At 33.2% G+C, this 21,618-nt stretch overlaps 1 protein-coding gene across 1 annotated transcript in view; it reads right to left on the minus strand.

The window, feature by feature from the left end:
- Window positions 1-1,112: 1,112 nt before the first annotated feature.
- LOC123658709 (max dimerization protein 1-like) overlaps window positions 1,113-21,618 on the minus strand; it is a 331,673-nt gene continuing 311,167 nt past the window's right edge. The window contains exons 6-7 of the mRNA XM_045594058.1: window positions 5,483-5,631; window positions 1,113-4,699 (exon numbers count right to left, since the gene is read on the minus strand). Of these exons, the coding sequence (XP_045450014.1) occupies window positions 5,483-5,631 (149 nt within the window). The 3' untranslated portion in view covers window positions 1,113-4,699. The remainder of the gene's footprint in view (window positions 4,700-5,482; window positions 5,632-21,618) is intronic.

Raw genomic sequence — 21,618 nt, forward strand, 5'->3', positions numbered from 1 at the left:
TGGATATTTTCATAGAGTATAATACAGTAGTACGTAAGTATTAATTTGTAAAAAATATCCTGTTTTTTATCAAACCATCAACTAAATATTCATTAAAATTTCATAGTTCTTTAAAGACTAATTTTTTTATTTAAAATACAATAAGCTAAAATGAAATAATATACAGAAATCAACAAAGAAATATAAATTACCGACTTATAACAGAACGTCACTAGTGCAAGCGATCCGAGAACGCCATCACCGTACTATTACGTGCGGCTCAAGATCAACTAGTCATATTTTGAATAAACGTCGGTTGCGTTAGCGCCGTCGACAAGCAAGTTATTTTACTCTTTGGCCGTCGCCGTGATAACACGTGCACACTTTATGATTAGTTCTTTGCTAGTGTCTAGTAGTTGTCGATGATGTTATACGACGACCAAGAACTAATAAATATAGGTTTAAAAACTTAACATTCACATAAAATGAGATATATTTCAGAAATCAAACAATGCTATTAGTAGTGGCAATTCAACGGAGAGTGATATTGAATCGGTAGATTATTATTTTTTTCCATGTCTGTCATAGGTGTAGGTGTATGAACGTCATTTTAATATGTAATGCTCGTGCAAAAGACTTAACACAAAATTAAGAGACTTTCAGCCCATGTCCATCTCCAGAGTATTAATTTTTTTATGAAGAAATAACAATCAAGACTGATTAGGTGTGTTTAAAGACTGATTAACGTATGTTTGAAGATTAATTTATGTGCGGTACTATACTTAATAAAGTAATTAAAACTTTGATTAAAATTTTGTAATTTTTATTTATTTCATTACTTTGTTTATCGATAACTAAACTTTACCACACTATGCAAAATTGCACCTAAACGTTGCTGGCGCTACAGGCACTTCACGCGAATTATGACATGGCGGTTAAAGGGTTAAATGAGCTCTTATAGGAAAAAAAAGGAGAAAAAAAAACATTTTGGCTAAAAATAAACAATAATAATGCTAGGTTTTGTGTGATAAGGAAACACACAGGAAAATTCGATTCTATGTTCTTTAAGATATTAAAGTTTAAAATTTTTTATGTTGTAATGTTTTTGAGGAGGGTAAATGAATACACAGAAAAAGATTTATTTATAATTTTATTAAATTAATTCTATAACTTTTTACATATAGTAAATTATATGTGCTTTTCGTCAATTACATAGAATAATGCTGCCAAGTCACATCAGCAGTAGTCACAATAGTACCTAATGTTTTGCCTCTACGATTTGACAACGACTGCGTGCCGCCTTGACAACGAACTCGAGAGTTAAGCGCATAGACAATTATATTGCGATTCGCGAATTACCTTCAATACTTTTCGAAATGGATTGAAATAACATGAAAATTCAGTCACGTGTTTATTTCTTTATATTTCCAAACATTTCGACTCGTAGAAACAAAAACCCCAGTCGCGACATAATTCTACATAGCGCCTCTCTCTCGGAAGTCGGAACCCTAGAACTGACAGATTATTAATTTGACATTCGTGAGAGAAATGTCAAACCAAATAATGACGTTCCAATGACGTTTCGATGACGGTCCGTTAAAGGCACCGCCGCTCCCGCCCACTTGGTCCGAGAATATATCTATCTATTTAATAATTTGTATAAAAATTTTGGCTCCAAATATTTACAAATCGGTGATATTTTTACAACGCCGGACTAATTTTAATTTACAGCGACTAAGTCGGGTCGGCGGGGAGCGGCGGCCAGGGCGGCGTGTTGCAATTTGTTTCTAATAACAGTTTTCTTATCTAACGCGACGCGCACGGGGGCGCGCACCGCCTCTAATACCCTATCGTTACAGTGATACACCTGTATTACATGAGGCGCCCTACGCGCCGATACGTCTACGAAGAAGAGTACAGTCGGAAGATATCGCAAATCAAAGTCACTGTAGCAATAGGATACCGATATTTAGTTAAGGAAGAGACAACACCAAAGGCAGAGCTGCACCGTAGGCTACGACTGTCGCCCGCGCGCTTATACACTATTTTCGTACTCTGACGATACCATCTCCCTGTTTCGTGATTAAAATTAACGTTTAGAATTAACACTCAAGTAGGGGCTTATACAGAATTTGTACTCTTAGAGCGTCCCGTCGCCGCTTCTACCCATCTATACTCGGTCGCAAATGAAACATGAATGAGATATCGCAAAGGTCTTCGGTGAAATGTCGAGGTGTTTCGGATCATACAGGCGTGCGAGTGGAAGCCAAACACTGGTACGGTTTAACATAAATCGACAGAGCGCTGTCCTATAAATAAATAAAAATTTGTGATATATTAATTTCCAAAAGATAAATATTTCTTTTTTTTCTTTCGACATATTTGAGGCAGGATATGACAGACGCAGCTAAGGCTTCCGAGGTCGAATCCTCTCGACGTCGCTTGACCTTTATAGTTACTGGCCCTATACTTAAAATATTCTTTGTAACATTGCAATATAACATTCTTATTAAGAAATAGCGACTACATAAAGGATTCGATCCTCGAAAACCACAACTCGTAAAGCTGATGCAAGCATCGGGCACAGATAATATCACGTTGTAAATGCGCGCCAAAATATATGTCTATATTTTTCTACCTAACCGAGTAATTAGCGTATGTGAATTTTTAATAATTTATTTTGTAATCGACTAGACATACTCGTTGAAACGATAAACCGTTTTAAAATAACAATTGAGTTTTGCAAAAATATTTCCTTTTATTGACAAAATAAAATAACTTGAATATAATTTTGGCGAGAATTTAAATCGTGATAATTAAGGTTTTTCATTCGTGTGAGAGGCGCCCGACGGACACACGCGGCTCAGCCGCTAACCGATAGATAACGCATTATCTTAAGAGATCAGACTGTCATTTCAATAATTATACGTTTATAACTATACTTATTATAACATCCATACCTAAAACAACTTACAATAAATTTATGTTTTAAAAAAAAATAATAACATTCTGCAGGACCAGAAGCGATTGAGATTTGGATCGAGCGAAGGTCCGTAACGTATTGTCGTCGAAAAAATACATTTAAACGATACAATCAAACCAGCCATACATAGTAAAATGAATTAACAATTAAATATTATAAGATACAATAGTCATAACAAAAATATATTGTTTACAATAAATGTCTCCTAGTAAAGGTTTCATTTTTATCAACACAGTGTATTGTCCAGCTTTTCATTCCATATTTATATTATTTTTGGTATGTGTGTGTCCACATGAAAAATAAACCATGCGAGTAATCGTGTCAAACTTCGACTTCAATCATCAATTGGATCAGTATTACGTAAATAAATATCGACTGGCCGCTGAACGAATTTACTTATTAATTACTAATGTTAAAGTGACATATTACTCGCACAGGTCTGTGACAATGAAGTGAGATCATATACATTCAATATTAATACTTAACAATGTTAGCGATTTTGCAAAACGTGAAGCTTTCTCTGCGTACATAAGACGCCATCTTGTTATTTCGAGTTAAATGCACAGTCTTATTTATAAACAAGTCGTGCAACAACAGTGGTGGGGGCAAGGCGGCTTAATGGTTGCGCTTTTCTTTTCAATTTATAGCCGCCAGAGGCATAACAATATGATGTTTTAAAAAATAACCAATTACAATGAACCATCACTCGGCGTGCTCCATGCGCACCGCACCACGTATCCGCACACATCGATAGCAGTGACGTACAGCGGCGTTGACGCGAACGAAAAGTTATGACACTATCGTATCGTTTAATCTCTCATCATTAAAAACGGGCTTAGTTGCATGACCTGTATATAAGACCGTGGTTAAAAGTCATCTTGACAACTAGCGTCCAGAGACCGTGCCACGATTTGCGATAGATACAGAAATAGCGATAAATGGGACTACATTCAACCCTCACAATCGCATTTTAGTACCTTTTCGTTAATAAATATATATATTTTTTGTTAGAACTTAAATATTTTTGGTGGGCTGTCATGTAAGATGAAGAACCCAAAATAATTTCGCAGTGGTTAGATCGACCAATGCGCACAGATCTAAAATCTATTTGATTAATTTATACAAGAAAAAATAAAATAAAATAATATACAAAATATAAAATTGTTATCTATACAACATTCGCTCTCGCGACATCTCTAGTTTATGGAAATCAATAACAATAAGTACCTAAGGAATTAAAAGGCATGTTCCAGATGATAAAAATATAATTTATAAATATATTAAGAAGTAACGAAAAAATAATGCGATAAATAATTTTGATGTTTTTTTTTTTATTATATTGGGAGCACATAACATTTCGAAAACATCTGAGCCCCGTTGTGATGTGAAGCTGATAACACAGTCCAAGATTAACACCAAAGAGTGAAGAGAGAGAAAAAAATAGAATTGTTTTTACATTTTTTTTTGGCAATTTTGTACTCGGTAATGGTTCGCAGATGTGTGTGTATGTATGTGTATGTGTGTGTGTGTGTGTGTGTGTGGGTGTGTCGAGTAGTGTGTGCGGCGCGGGCACAGACGTCTCCGGTCACTGGCCACTCAGTCACGGACGACGGACAACGAACAACATTCGCCTTAGTACAGTACCAACAAAATGTCCTACGATTGTTTTGTTTGTTACACGAAGACGGTCGGTGGCGGAGAGCGCACCGCACGGAGCTCGCGCCGCGTTGCGTTCACCTGAAACAGATGATGAGTTTTAGTATACAAGTACACGAAACAGAAATTAAGAAAATAACACAAAGCTTTCGAACTTGTTTTTGTTAAAACTCAAACAGACTTCGGATAACATGGAATGACATCGTATGACATCGAATGAAGTTCGGATGACATCGAAGGAGATAGTATTTTGTGAGCAAAAATAAGTAATTTCTTAAGTTACTAGGCTTATTCACAATTTCGTCCTTATTAGTAAAACTGTCAGATTGTTAAATACTACAGATAGATAATCTTCTAACATGTAGCCATGTTTACTTATTTTTAAGGTAGTTAGTTGTGTAGTAAGGTCAATGATAAGTTTTGTCCGAGGCCAACAAATTAAAAGTGATTTTTTGGGATGGAAAGCGTACATCGTATGGACCATCTGATGGTAAGCATGCACGTTGCCTAATTATCTCTAACCCACACACACACAACAGGATAATTATTTAGCTGTGACCTTCTGTAAGCTTGTGGTGCTACCCAAAACTAGCAGGCTGCAACAGATTTATAGCAGGATATTTCCTGTTTGTCCACCTCAATGAAATTAAACTGTGATCTTCCGTAAGGTTGAGGTACTTCCTCAGAAGGCCTGTTTCAGATTTAAAGCAGGATATTTCCTGCTGTACTATTTCAAAAAAACTTGAACACTAATCATTTAGCTGTGATCCTCTGTAAGGTCGAAGTACTTCCCCAGTTGGGCTGCTTCATGTTTTGAGCAGGATATTTCCTGGTGTGCTATATCAATGAATACTAGGTCCTTACCTACACCCTGGTGTATCTCGCGCGTGCCGGCTTGCTTCGCCGCGAGCGCCGGCCCCGCGCCACGCCCACCCCACTGTCACCGCTGTGACCAGACCCTAGCGACTCGCTGTCGCTCTGGTTCGACGTGTAGCCGATCACGTCCACTTCGTCTGGAATAAAAATATACACAAATTAATTTTTGACAATAAGAAAGAATGGAATGAAATGTTTATTTTTTAATATGTTATACATATTGCAATGAAATCCTGAACCCAAAACTAGCAAAACCCGCGTCTTAAGTCCTAGTACCTTCCTAAGCAATGATTTCCTAAATATTTACATTCAAGGACAAAGGACAGGCTAAGAGAATTGTGCGTCTGAAAAATTAGGCAAATGTTATCAGTTTATGGATACACAAGTTTATGCTCGATACAAGAGGATGTGCTTAAGACATCCTCTTAAGTTGTACAAAATGCCCGACGGTCATTGAATATTTAAATAGCTTGGCAAACTAAAAGTTATACTAATAGAAAAATAATTTATATTTCTTTTCCCCTATCTAATATATCAAGTTTTATTTACTACACTTGTACAAGGAAGTTGTAAAAATGCGCGTCGCGTGTTACGTACTTGAGGCAGCATATACTACACCTAGACTTGCTAGAGTGACAATGTATGTTAAATGGTTAGTGGCAATCATAAATCAGGTGCTAAAGATTGAGCTCGGTGGCGTACTACAAAAGGAGTTCTTTGACAAAAAAAACTGACGATTGTAAAAATTATTATTTTTATAGTAAAGTTATCATCACACCATCACGTGAATTCATGTGTGTTGCCCATAGTCACCACGCTGGGCAGGCGGGTTGGTGACCGAGTAAACTTATATTTACATATAATTAACGTATGCTACACTTGACTAAAATCTTTTCGATTTTGAAAAATTCGGCAAAACCTTTTTTGCAACGGAAAAATATCTTTTTCTCGAATGCAAGGATGTTTTTCGGGTTAGTTAGTGTAATAAATGATAAATAAATAATTGTATGCGTCAGCCTGTAATATCCCACTGCTGGGCATAGTCCTCATTCCCCATATAGGAGAAGGATCAAAGCTTAATCCACCGCGCTGCTCCAATGCGGGTTGGCGGATATATTCACTACTATGAGATATATTCCCTAAATATATTAGTAAATGTTTAGCTTCTATCGATAAATAGGTGAATACTCTGTTGAATGCACGTTTATACGATAAAATACTACTAAATATTTAAAGATACATACATATTACATTTGAATACAATAGGTATGTTATTTTTAGATAAATTTTATAACCGTACTAAAAAAAAAAACGATGATGATAAAAATATATGTCAGAATATAGTAAAAAGAACACAAACTAAAACCAAAGTCAGAACCCCATTTCGTCTCCATTGAGACGTTTGACCTTTACCAATCGTTAACACAAGTGGACTTAATGAACTCTCTTCGGATCACCGTGAATTACAAATTCATTGAGCAATAAATTAAGTCTTAGACCTGATTTCACGTAAACGTTCGCCTAGAGTCTAGATTATCTTCATAAATCTAGGCTACAACGGCAAAGTACCGCCCACATACTCATTCTCGACGTGATGGAATCGATAACTTAATCCCTAGAGAATCCCTAGGGAATATAAGCGTGTGTGCAAGTGATCTCTGAGATGATTCGATTCAGCTAAGATCAAAATACTGGCTTAGCGGTTCTGATATATGTAAATCTATTCTCGGCGAACTATGCTCCGTAAACTGTTGTAATTTATGCATCTTCAGAGTTGCATTATTCATCCATCTTGTACGACATCGTAGAAAATTCGGATATTAATTGCATTTGAAATAGTTACATGTTTAAATCAGGCAGTATAGCAAAATAGTTTAAGATTCAAAAATGAAATGCATAAATGTGTAAACGATGAGACATTGCATTCTAAAGCAAACGATTCTAACAGCGTTCCGCTCGAGCGAAACCTTTTCGACGAAATAGATTTATGATTATCGATTTTTTATTTCAGTAGTAACAGTAAAATATCAACCATAATAAAATCTGATTTTATTTTAATGTCGAGATAGTGAACGCTAAAATATATTCCACATTTCAATTCTGTTTTCACCGCTTTTAAGTATGTTATAACTTACAACGAGGTCCATTAAATCGAAATTTTATACGAACAATCGTCCATAATTCGGAGCGTATAAATGTCAATGCACTAGTAGTTCGAGTGCGATCAGTTTGACCTCAGCGATAGTCAAACTACGAAATTGTGTTGACCCATTTAACCCGTGGCCCGTGAAACCGGCGACACCACGTCTTGTCCAAGATGCATAAATTTTATCTCCGAACGCAGCGTGCATGACTTGCGTTCAAGTCGACGGTGAATATTGGCCAACGTTTTATCACATACCGGCTAAGCCGTCCCGGTAGCCGCTTCTATAATAATTTTATTGTTAACTCCGCCGTCACACGGAATACACCCGTAGAGTTTACAGCACTCTGTGATTAGAAGTCGCTTCCAAAGATAATATTTGATTAAATTTTTGGGATTGTCTTAATTAAATTCCGTCTAAGTAAACAAGATCTCTTTGTTCATTTCGTTTTGTCGCTACTTTATTTCGGTTTCGAGTTGCGATCAGTCTCATTTTGAAAGTTAAATTAAATTCATTTTCTTGTAAGCATTTTATGAAATCATTTATTATCTATCGGAATCACATCCAATATTCCATTAAGCCGTTGAGGATCAGCGGATAATATTTTCTTTTCTTACTCAAGCGATCTTAAATCGTATTGTACAGTTGTCGTAGAGAGCACGCGTGCTGTGCACTTTTATACCATAATCATCTTTATTTTAACGACTTAAAGACCAAATTATTATGAGATGATTTATCCTTGAGATATTAACGGATGAGCTGATGGAAATATGATTTGAAAAATAATATTACTTAATGTAGAAAGAAAGATTTTCAATATTATTATAGCACTGCATGTTTTAAACAAACTTCTGGGTACACAATAAGTCAGATTTGTTTATTTTAATCTAGAGCGCAAATGATAATAATCGAAAGTCAAGTCAAAAAAGTACGGAAATTTCATTTACAAGGCGATTCGAGAAAAAGTTTTTCGATTCGAAAAACCACGAAAAATAATGAAAACGTTCGCCATACGCTAATTCCGAACCGGCAGAAATACCCTTTGTTTTTGAGGGAACTCGTACGGACGGGGCTGTAGGCCGAGGAGTAGTTTTCGATTGGGTTCGGTGGAAAAAGTTCAGTGAGTTCGGGACTAACTTACAGCGTATGCCATTTACAACGACCGAATAATGCGTGTCTGCCTTCCCACGGCCCGCGAAACTTCGTCGTTGATCTGGAAACTTCGGACCAGTACATGTTACGTAGTTTTGACTTTATCAGTAAATTTCAATAGGAATGCGTTCTTTGTGTCAATTTCGTTGTACTCTGTAATGAATCGTAAAATTTCGTTATTGCCATCTCTATTTGAAATTAGAATTTCTATTGTAATTAATTTTTTGGATTCTTTTTTAGTGTTAGTATAACAAGCAACAGGCCCAAGTAAGCAAGCCATAATAACATAAATTCCAAATTTTGAAACGGTTAATAATGTTTTCCATATAAAAATAATAGCAATACTTATTGCCATTAAAATAAATAAGTACAACAACTATGACAACCTTCCTTCCGATTATACCGAATTCTCTAACAATATACACTCTAAAACAGATCAGAACATATAGAGAATAAATTAATACTTATTTATTATTGATACTGTTAGCTCCCCTTCACATATAGCTAGGTTATTTCCGTTCTATATTTTTCCATCATCAAATATCGTCTCTTCGAACATAATACCTTAATATACTACAGGCGAAGGCGTGCGGCGCTGCTCTTATATTCAATTTGTAGTTGAAATAAATTTCTCGTGAAATATTTGAAAAACTGTAAGCTGGTAAAGTTTTTAAAGTGAAATGCTCCGGTATACTTTATTGAGTTAGTGGACAGCTTAGAGCGGTAAGAATTTTAGCAGCCTTTTCTGTATGAGACCTATAATGTTTATCCTACTAATATTATAAACGCGAAAGTTTGTATGTATGGATGTATGAATGTTTGTTCCTCTTTCACGCAAAAACAACTGAATGGATTTTAATGAAAGTTTACAGTAATATAGCTTATACATTAGAATAATGTGTAAAGTATTTATTTTGATATAAAATTTATTTTTATATCAAAATAAATACTTTTATCAAACTTCATCTTTTACAATACATCATTTAGACGATAATTAATCTATACAATTAATTAAATTGGAGTCTCTGTTTGTAATATTAAAATGACCGCTTTATACTAAATGCATATGGTTGTATACACTTACGTATACCAAAATAACATTTCTTACAATTTTTGTCTGTCTGTCTGTTTGTTCCAGCTAATCTCTGAAACGGCTGGACCGATTTTGACGGGACATTCACTGGCAGATACCTGATGTAGCAACGAGTAAATTAGGCTACTTTTATTTTATAAATTTATTTATTTTATAACTCGGCAACACGAACAATAACTTTTTTTGTTAAATTCCACGCAGTCGCGAGCACAGCTAGTAGATACTATATCAGAATCTAATGTAAAATGATTTCAATTTTAGAAAACATGTACTATTTTGACTTATATATAAGTCAACTTCTAATTAGTGTAAATTTTTTAACTAGCGGAACCTTACAGTATTAGTAAATAGGCAGAACTTGGTGCACGCACTTAATGAAATTGTTAAACATAACTCATGTTCATTCAATTAAATCGCTTCGATTTTGATAATAACTCAGTGTGACGTATCTATATATACTAAAAACTAAAAAAAAAAAAAACAATTAAAACTTTTTTTATTCTACGTGAAACTTTTATATTGGAAGATACTTCGACTATATTTAAAGATCTAGATAACAAAGTGACTAAATTTTACTAAGAGCGGATATTGTTTGGAAAAATACTTAAAAGTCGCTCACAAAGGCAGGTCACTAACTTCGTAATCCTGACCTTATTTTAGGAGTTGAACTAACTTTACACTATAAAATTTCCACATAATCTATCCAATAAAACAGCATAGTTGTTCGCGTCTGCATCATTACACTTCAATCACTTTTGCCATCAATTTTTAGAGTCAACTTAGATGCGGGTTATAGGGTTGCTACGTTAAAAAATGCGATGAAAACTATACTTTTGTGTAACAGTTTTTTATTTGTGATAATGTTACCAGTATTAAGATAATTATTATTTGAGATATGTAACCTTTTTCACGAGATTATGTTTTAATGATGGCGATGCTTAACAATAAATTCATTTGAAATATCTGAATAACTATTAGGGCTTTACGGATCGTTGTCTTAAAACGTCATTACGTTACGTATTAAATTATAATTGGATTTCGTAGGTGCGAAATGTACGGACAATTGAATTGCAGCCCTAACGGATGGGGTTGGGAGGAAGAGGGTTCGATTGGCGGCCATTTAACATGTATTGCAGGAAATTGGCGCGAACGTCGCCATTGCGTTCCGTTGCTGCAGTTTGTGTAATAATTAGTCTGAGGGTAGTTTCCATGTGTTGGAGTGTACGGAATTATGTCGTGTCTTTGACAGCGAGTTCCGTCGTTATAAATACAACGACATCGGATTCGAATTGATCCCGAATGAGAGCGGCAGCAGATATTGAAATCCGGGTACATATGGATGTGTTTATGTTATCTAAAACATTGTTTTGTCCTTCAAACGTGTACGTAATTTACTCCGTATGAAATAGAGAATAATCAATCGATTTGTCAATATAACTGGACGTATCGAGATTTTTTTAAACATTTTTAGTTTCCATTGTTCCACTCCAGCGTGGAATATAACGGAAAAATCTTTTGTCTTTGAAACTTTCATTAAAATTCATACTTTTCAATAGGAGCGATCATTTGTTGATGACAATTGGATTCTAGAGATTTTTCAGATTATTTAAATTTTTTATATGAAATTATTTATTTCATTTACATCATCAAGGTTGAATGAATCTTTCTCAATTTTCTAACACCAACTTTTCAATATAAAAATATTATAAAACTGTAAAGTTTGTTTATTTGAACGTTCTAATTTTATTTTGGGAACTAGTGGTTTAAATTAAATAAATCCTTATGTTTTGGATAGCCCATTTACTGAGGACAATTATTAACTATATTTATTTATTTAATAAGAACCACCAATAGAAACATGTTTAAAAAAATTACAATGGGTTATATGCCTAGGCATTAAAGATATATATAATTACTCTTGAAGGTAGTTAAAATATAATATTTTAGTAGGATTTTTGCTCCAATTAAGCAGGTGAAACCTTGGGGCACATCTAGTTTATTAATACATAGACAGGTAATATACTTCCAGTTGCTTACCGACCGGAATTTACTGAATATAATAATTTCTAATCCTGACAGCCAACAACGCTATCGCATTTACAAGTTTCTATAAAAGCGAATGTCACTGGAAAATTAATAACGACGATATATGAATTTGTATTCTTCATTATGTAATGGACATTGATTTATTACACAGTTGACTTATCGCCGTCAGGCAGCCGTAAGCAAATACGTGAGTATTCCTTACGTAATAAAGACTAATGTACTGGGAAATTGTATTTTGATTAATTTCTTCCCCCCCTTTTTATTAATGTGTTCGTATGATGTATTACTGTATAATTCGATTCCGTATCTATCTACACATGTAAACGATTTCATATTGAATACATCTTGATCAATTTCTATTTTATTTTGAGTGTCTTTAACGTCTTATTTGTTTTATATGATTGATTGAGTTGTGTCGGGACGAACTTCTAAATGGCTATTCGAAAATCTCGAGTGATAAATATTACATTAATAATTAAACGTCTTCTAATCACCGAGGCGAATGTGCCTCATTTAGAATTGATAGAAACGGCAAGGCCGCGGCTTTCCGAAGAAGGCGAAGTGAAATTTGATAGCGTCGTTAATAAATCTCGTTCCTTTACAAATATAATAACTATTTGACGGACTTATTGTACGGATCAACTATTTTACAAAATTAGATTTAAATTTAATTAATCAATATCTATATAATCTTCTTTTAAATAGAAATACAAAAGTTTGGATAGATATTTGCTGATCAATCACACAAAACGGCTAATCGAATTTAGAAGAAATGCGGCGCAAAAGATATAACATAAGATTATTTTTATCCCAGAAAAATATGCAGTTCGGGAAAGAACAATCTTCATGCGAAAGAAGTAGAAGGCTGATGATATCGTCCATATAACTGTTATTTCGAAACCAATTTCTACTCGTAAGATAAGAAAAAAATACATTAATATCCAATAACTTGCCGATACGTCCATTAAGGATTACGGTAAATTGATTGATATCGCTTTGTGAAAGAAACTGCGGTTACTATTAGAACAATACCCAAACGTATTATGAAAACGTATATTCCCCACTAATAAAGAAGATCACAGTTAAATAATATTGCTCTCAAGCAATATTATGTTCCCGTGGTGAGTATGGTGACCAGAGCTATTGAGGGAATGTTCGGGGGTAGGGTCGCAAACACATACGATGCATCAAGTTTTGCAGGCGTCTATAAGCTATGTTAATCACTTACCATCCGGGCCATACGCTTGTTTGTCACCTAGTCGTATATAATAAAACAACAACTGTAACTACCTTCAATGCTATGCATTTATCAATAATCATTACAACAGACTATTGGCTGATGGTAACGAGTTCAATTATTTTCCTATTAAAATTAATTTCATCGGCTATCTGAACGCTTCGATGAGTGCCTAGCTTCCAGAAGAGATGTAAAATATTTACGAGTGGCTGTGAATTATTTATGGTCTACTTTTACACGGCAGCGGGAAGCGACGCCACCTGACTTGGAAAAGGCCTAATAAATCTCGGCCTCATTTAGAAACTAAAAGCGTTCCATTCATTTCACAAATTCACATCTTTTTATTACTTATCATTTATCAATAAAGAAAACAATATTGTTCTAAAATTAGGATAAGTTCCGATAAACTTTGATAGTTTTAGCTCTTAATATCTGTATCATTAACTAATAAATCTCTCACGAACGCCCCGAGTATCTCGTTTGTGCGTGTATCAACTTCCTACGCTTAATCTCCACATAAAACTCCCTTATTTATTTGTTTTCCTCATACAAATTATCTGAATGTGAGAGAAATTATTATCTGCTATTAGTGAGGTCAATAATTTATGTGGCCGGCGATCGCTTCGACTGTATATTTCTTTGAATTTTAGAAAGACCTTTTCTACTTTCATTAAAAGGTTTCGCTCATTTCGACGTTTTATTAGTATCCCTTTTTTATTTCGTTAACAATGTTACGTCTTTTACTGAGATCACTAAGTGCGAACGAAAGAATATAATCGACAGCTCATTATTTGTTCCTATTCGAATCGCTTAGTAGACTTTCAATTAGGCGTATTTTTTGTTTTATCCAGCCTCCATCAATCCTAAGCTTTATCCTGAATTGTAAGCATTTTTTCTTCCTCCCGTAACATCTCGTGGATTTATGCGGGGCCCAGCCTGCTGCTTGGCATACTTTGAATGCCAGATACTAAGATTTATTTGTCTGGCAAAACAATAGGCTGACTGAGTGAAACGTTATAGATTGTAAACAGGCTGACGTCGAAAGACCTCTCCGGATTTTATTATGGTTCAACAGACAGGCGTTACAATTCATTTTTGATTTGATGGCCCATCTGTTCTCAATGTAGACGGCGAATTAATTGTACTTTATTATAAAGAAGTTGTATTTATTAAAGTCGAACAAAGTCACTACAGAGTAATTAAATGTAAGAAGGGGTTAAGGCGAACGATGGTAATTTGTAAGGATTTAAAGCAATCAAGCTTTATTCATCTTTCTTAACGTTTAACTTTTTTCACATTCGCTTCTTTTTAGAATTCTTTTGTTTCGAGAATTTTTTGTACTGTCTGTTTATTGTTCTAATTTGACTGACTAATCTTTATGTCACATGAAAGTAAATGAGATAGTTACATATGTTTCTTAAGTCAACCTAATTAATATTTTTGTTCGAAACTTACAAAAGAAATATTAAGGAGAATTAATTTGCGAAAAACAATGTAAAAAACGATTATACGCGTAACAAACTGGTAACTCAATAGGGAAAGTTAGATCGGGTAATTGTTATTACTGACATCGATAGGAAATCGAAAAAAGCAGAAGGTAATTTCGCTAAAATTCAAATCTCATAAGACATTTGACGCGTGAACAAATTCAATTCCGTTGAAATTGGGAGGCAAATTAGATTCTCTATTGGTAACCGTTACGAGGTAACGAACGATAGTAAGAAATAGGAGAAAAAGGAAAAGAATACGTTTCCCAATTCCCTTTTAGCTCTTTGTTATTCGCCCGTCTTTAACTCGGGAACGTCATGATATTAGCGCTGTGAATTTTTTGTAATAAAATTAAAAATAAAAGAACAAAAAAATATTTATTTAAGTACCCTTTAAATAAATATAAATAAATAAATACTCCACACTCAACTGCCTCCCGTACGATCACTGTCGTGGGTCCGGAAATACACACAGTACACAAGCACAAACGCCTAGACTACAACAAACATTAACATGGCCAACAGAAATATTTGTCATGTACCGGGATCGACCCAGCGACGACCGCGCCAACGAGTTTAAAAACACTCTTGAATCGTCACTTTACAAACTACATATTAGTATTCAATTACTTAATTATTAAAGTAAATATAACCTACCACCAATCCGGGATGTAGATTCTGCTGGAAAGAACCCACAAGAAACTCAAACGTCACTATTTTAAAACCCTTCAATACATTATTCAACCATTATTACTCAGTCATATATTGTATGAAAGCCAGTTTTAGTAAACCTACAAATCTGTGTCATTTATGTAATATTGTAAAGAAAAACATTGGGCTATTAAATACTTCTTTAACATAAACTTTAATTTTTTTTTACAGTTGTTATTTTTTTAATTTAAAAAAAAATCTGGAGAAATCCGGAGAAGCCTGACAGGGGAAGTACCTATATTTATACCTGCTTATAGAAGATCACAGCTAAATGATACTGTTTTTAAGCAGTTTTGTGTTTCTGTGGTGAATAAGGTGACCAGAGCTCCTGGGGGGTTGGGTCGGCAACGTGCTTGCGATGCTTCTGGTGTTGCAGGCATTTATAGGATACAATATCCGCTTACCATCAGGTGAGCCGTACGCTTGTTGTACGACTAGTTTATAAAAAAAAAACAACAACAGAAAAACTTCAAAGAAACTGTTGATATGATGATAAATAATTAAACTGAGATTACGAAATTAACCTACCTATAGGTAATTGTATTCAAATATTTGATTTTCTCGTAATTGGTTACGTTAATATTCTATTTAATTTCATTATATGCTGAGTCTTTATTAATACTTACCTACATACGAAAGCAGATAATTGAACACAGATTATCGCATGTATTATACTAATATTCCCGCCAATATAACTGTCAATGTCATTTAAAATAACCAATTTTATTATCTGTGGAAGCTTATAATATTAAAGTAAATAAAGAAAGTCGTTTGTTTCGAGACATTGTAAGATTAAAATTTTAATGTACTTATTTAAATTTTTCTATTATAACTTTGAAGGGGATGATGCATGGTCTGTTGTCAGCACAATTTTGCGCCTAAAAATGGTTATTATGCAAAGTGGCTGCTTGCTCATCGTTTTAAAATACTTTAGACCTAATTTATGACGGGGTTTTAACTGTGTCTTTCATCTTTGGCCTTTGCTAGTTAGCTTGTTACCTGGCGGAATATACATAATAAATGTAATATGAAGTATGTTTTTTTATTTAAAAATAAAACAGGGCGAAGGAAACGATATGGTCACTATTTGAGTCATCTTTTTAAATAAAAAAATAAAAAAGAACGATGTGACGCCCAAACATTTCGAAATCAAGCCGCGTATACAAAATTAATGTCATACCCAACAAATAATATAGCAAAGCATACTTCCTTTGTCTAACTTACAAAGATTTATATTCTCTATAACGCACCCGATTTTAAAAGTTAATAAAACTTGGGTAATCAAAAACATCATTACTTTATAATACAATAGTTTGATGCCGCGTGGCGCGTTAATTAAAGTTGGATAGTTGCAGTAATTAGCGGTGTTCAGCAACCCCCCATAGCCTCCTATAACCCCCCCTCTCGCCCTCCTTGATAACAGCGGAACACGGAAGGCTTATCACCACAACTCAGTGTAATCTATAAACAATGTAATCTTTATGCTTTTCGTGAACGCTGAATTTGTGTTGGAAAATTAGTTTTGAGAATTCTTTTGATAAAATATACATTCTAGTCGAACGTTTTTGTTTTAATTTTGTTATGAACGGTTTTTTAATATCTCGTCGATTTTCCTTTTCATTACTTTTTATAAAAATATTTATATCTTCTTCATTCAAAGTATATCTGCACTCACAAAACGAGACATCACCCGTAACTTAGTTACGTCGGTCAAAAGATATTATTTCGGTTTTATTTTTCCTCAATAAACTAAACTTACGTTAGTTATATGTGTATAAATAAGTATGAATCCTCGAAACGTATGTACGCGCATAACTTCCGAACGACTCCCACTAAAGTGGATTATTTTTTGCGTCCGTTATTGTCTGCACATGGTATCTTATATACTAATAAATGGAGTGCCGGTTTCTTTGTTCGGTTTACCTACTGCGAAAACTACTGAACCGATCAGAATAATATTTATACCATGAGATGCAGCGTGTTTCGGAGAAGGTTTTAGTATATATGTTGGTGATTACTTATCGTGTAAAAAGATATGGACGAACAGATGTCGCTAGTGTAAAAGAAAATTAAAAAGTAAAATCGATTTATTTACAAGAAAAAAAAAAGGAATAAAAAATTTCATCAATAATATATATAAACAGAAGGATAGTTTTCATTGTATTCTCGAAAAAGTACCATTTAATATTCTATCTTCTTTAATAAGATAGTCTAACAGAGATACGTGTTATAAATTCACGTGTTTATTTGCTAAAACGGAAAACTCTTATATTATATTTACCGCGTAACTCTCATGTGTAATAGAAATTTCAATTTTATCTTTGAATTATATTTCGCGTATCGCGGTCGGGCGTAATTCAATGTCTTTTATTCTGTTCTTACGTTACTTTTATTTATTTTCATGTTTTAATGACACACATTTTTATTTGTAGTTTTTCTGATTATTTTTATACTCGTTTTATTATATAATCCTATTTCAGATAGAGATTAAAGATATAATTAAATATATATTCTCTTTTTTTTTGTTGAATTACATTGCGTAATCATTTAATATATGATATATAATGTGTTATTTTTTTCGAATCATTACATAGTATAAAACAAAGTTGCTTCCCGCTGTCTTGTATGCTTAGATCTTTGAAACAACACAACGGATTTTGATGCGATTTTATTTAATAAATAGAGTGATTCCAGAGGAAGGTTTATATGTATATATCTCATACATACATGCACAATATCGTAGAGCGACACTGATAGTTTTGGCAACCGTGCGAAGTCGGGGCGGGTCACTAGTTCATAATAATTTAAAAAAAGATATGTAGATAAATATATAAATAAAGAGCGTGAATTAATAGTAAGAAATGAAAATAGCATCAGAATTATCTCAAAAGGTATAAAATTTTAAACCATTCAAAGATAACCTTAAAAGATAAATTAAAAAAATTACATCTTCTCAATAACCCAAAGAAATATAACAGTTATGTATATATTGAATAATATATAATACATACACATAGCTATGTTGGATCGTCCGTCGTGTCGAGCAGAGTCGGGATAATTAATAAAGTTGAGGTGCGATAAGGGAGCGTCGTAAATCACGACTTAACCTCGTTTGACGGGGTCGGTTAACTGGACGCGTATTGAAGATCAATTTGACGTTAGTCACTGCTCCTTACTTTGCTTGTGTTATTCGAAAATATATTAATATTTTGATATTAGCTACGCTTCGCGGTTTTACGCGTAACTTCCGATCTCGAATGTCGAGATAAAAATTGTTATGTAAGAAATAGTTATATAGATATATTCCTTTTTTTAATTATTAGACTTAAATGACTTTTATTTTTAAAATTAAATATATATATGTAATAAAAACTTATTTTTTAAACAGAAATTTTATCTATTAATAAAAAAATATATTTCAAATTGATAAATTCAACGTAAACTAAAACAATATCAACATGTAAGTGCCTTTCGTAGCATAATTGATTCAGCCCTTATCTCAAATACCATAGCAGCGATAATTCACTATCGAATCATGGCGTTTTAAAAGCGAACGCGGTTAATTTGCGTCGGTAATGCGGTTAATAGTTTCTACCACATAATTTGGTATGGATATATTGATCGAGCGAATTTGTTTACGTTGCGTTTTCGTTGCAACTTGATTCAAACGTCGTCTAAGGTTATATAATTAAATAGAAACATATTTTTTTTTATAAATATATTTTAAAATATTATAATAGATATGTTATCAAAATAGATCATAAAGGAATGTCTTTACTTCTGATCAGCTTAGTGTAGTTCTTTCAGAATTATATTTTAATTTTTTTAATGAGGTCTAAAACGATTCAGTTACACTAACTATGAAAAAATTTATTTGTATATATAACAAAACCAATTATAATATAAAAAGAATAAAATACATATTTTTTTAATTTGAAATTATATATGTAAAGGTGTAATCGGTAACGAGCCAATAAAATTATTACCGATTTTTGTTACCGGTATCATTTATTCTATCACTATTCACGATATGTCACTGGGTATAGTTTCTCATCTCCGCATCACGTTTTATCTCACGCGTAGAAAAAAAAACACATTGTAACTTAGATAAAAAGAAAACTTTGCCTGAAAGCGTCCAATAGTTTTTGTATGAACTTTTTATCTGATCGAGGAAACAAAAAAAAATTTTTCACTTTTTACTTTCGACATATTAATCTTGCTGTCTCTTTCTTTTCGTTTTTATGCATTTTTTCTCTCGTTCGTATCGTTCTATCAATTTCGTGTTATTTTTTTTAACATATTGATCGTGAAAAAGAAATATAGGGTATTAAAGTTACCGTGATTTTGTTATAAATAGTATATATATTATATGCCTTTTTCCTTCCTATTATGTATCGTACTAAAATTAAGTGATGGTCACACAAAGTAGTCCACTGTAGGATAAATATGTATTTGCAAAGAAACTATCTTCAAACCGACCTGTACTCATGAAAATTGATTTCCCATGGAGTTTCAAACCATCTGTACACCTGGAAAGGATTGCTACGGATTTTAGGGAGAAAAGAATTTCACCGTATGACTCTTTTATACATATTTCTTCTAATATGTGTGTAGTATTAGCTTATTTAGCAGCAACAGGATGAGAAGGATAGTCTTGAAATCAAATTTATAATTTATTTAACACATTTGTTAAACTTAATTACTTTTGATTACTTCGTCACTTTCAGGTTCCCGTATGTAGCCTATCTTATGAACAGCCGGCCGTGTGTATGTAAAAGATTTTTATTTACAACAAAACTTTCTTTCGAAAGATGGAATTGCTGTAATAGATTTAAAAGATTCCATTAACAACACGGAAACATAATATAAGTTCGTGATAAAATAAATTTAAACAATACAAGTATACGCGCCCACGTTACGATTTAAAAGAATAGTTAAACTTTTCGGCTTGTCCGTGCGTCTGACAGTTAAATTGCAAAAGTTAATTCATAAATAAATGGTAACAATATAAGCTTTAAGGTCAGGACTGTGTAACAATGGCTGTTCAGGGCCCGTCAAACGAAGGCTACAGTTCCATGGTTATATTAAATTTGTAGTATTATACTTTAAATATAAATATTCGTAAAGTTTACCGTACAATTTATAAAAGAATGTAATGAATGTGTTCTATCACAAAGTGGAATCCGTCGGAGAATTCTAAAGACCCTTTTTATAAGGTTTTTTTTGTAAGGAGTTAGGTAGGTCGTTATGGTTTTTTAAAAGAAATAGAATATAAATCTGATTAAAAAATAAAATTAAAACTGCTGCTTTGATTTAATTTCATATTTAAAGGAATTATTATACATTTCAAATTTAAATTTTATAATGTACATTAGTGCTTTGTATATACATAAATAAAAGCCTTACACTAACGGCCTCAATTCAATAAATTTAATAATATGTACAATAAAATAAAAAAATAAGATATACATTCTATCACTTTTGGAATAGTTTCCGTTTCTTATGACTTTCACTGAGCAGTGGCGTCTAGCCAAATTGGTCCGTCTGTTCAATTTTTGCGTTTAGCAACACATTAAGCGACTAATTATTACTGGTGGTCGCCCAGATGTTAAAGAGGACAAGAACGAAATCCAAAAAAAAAAAAATGAAAATAAAGTACCTTTTTTTTTTTTAAATTCAATTCGACTACAGACTTTGACAATCATCAATATGCGTGTGTGTTTCAAATACATTGTAGCGTGTGTAAAGTTTTTTTTATTTATTTAATATATATTTTATGCATAAGTTTAAAAAAATATTTGCATTCTGCACTCCTTCTCTACAAAAACTATAACGTATACGAAATTTCATACTCCTCCGACCGCTTTTTCCTTTTTTTTTTAGTAATAAAACCTTCGGTGGTCCTTAAGAACATACAAAAAATAAATTAGCCGAATTGGTCCGCCATTCTCGAGTTATGCACTTAGCTACATTCATTTTTATTGATATAAGATAAATAGTATCCGTTTCAGTGGAACGAACAAATGCTTGTTGTTGACACACCTCTGGAGCGCTCAAGGGAGGCAACATGTTCGCGAGAAGAAAATATTACATTTGTTTCAGAAATTATTTATAAGGGTGGATGAGACTTGAGGCGTTTCCGACATACTTGTTAAAAGCTGTGCTTTATTACATACTAATTACCGTAAATTCGTTGTCATTGAATCAAAATCTTTTTAAATTTTACTTTGTTCAAGTAGACTTCAAAAGTACAC

The sequence above is a fragment of the Melitaea cinxia genome, chromosome 12, assembly GCF_905220565.1.
Source record: "Melitaea cinxia chromosome 12, ilMelCinx1.1, whole genome shotgun sequence".
Taxonomy (NCBI): Eukaryota; Metazoa; Arthropoda; class Insecta; order Lepidoptera; family Nymphalidae; genus Melitaea; species Melitaea cinxia.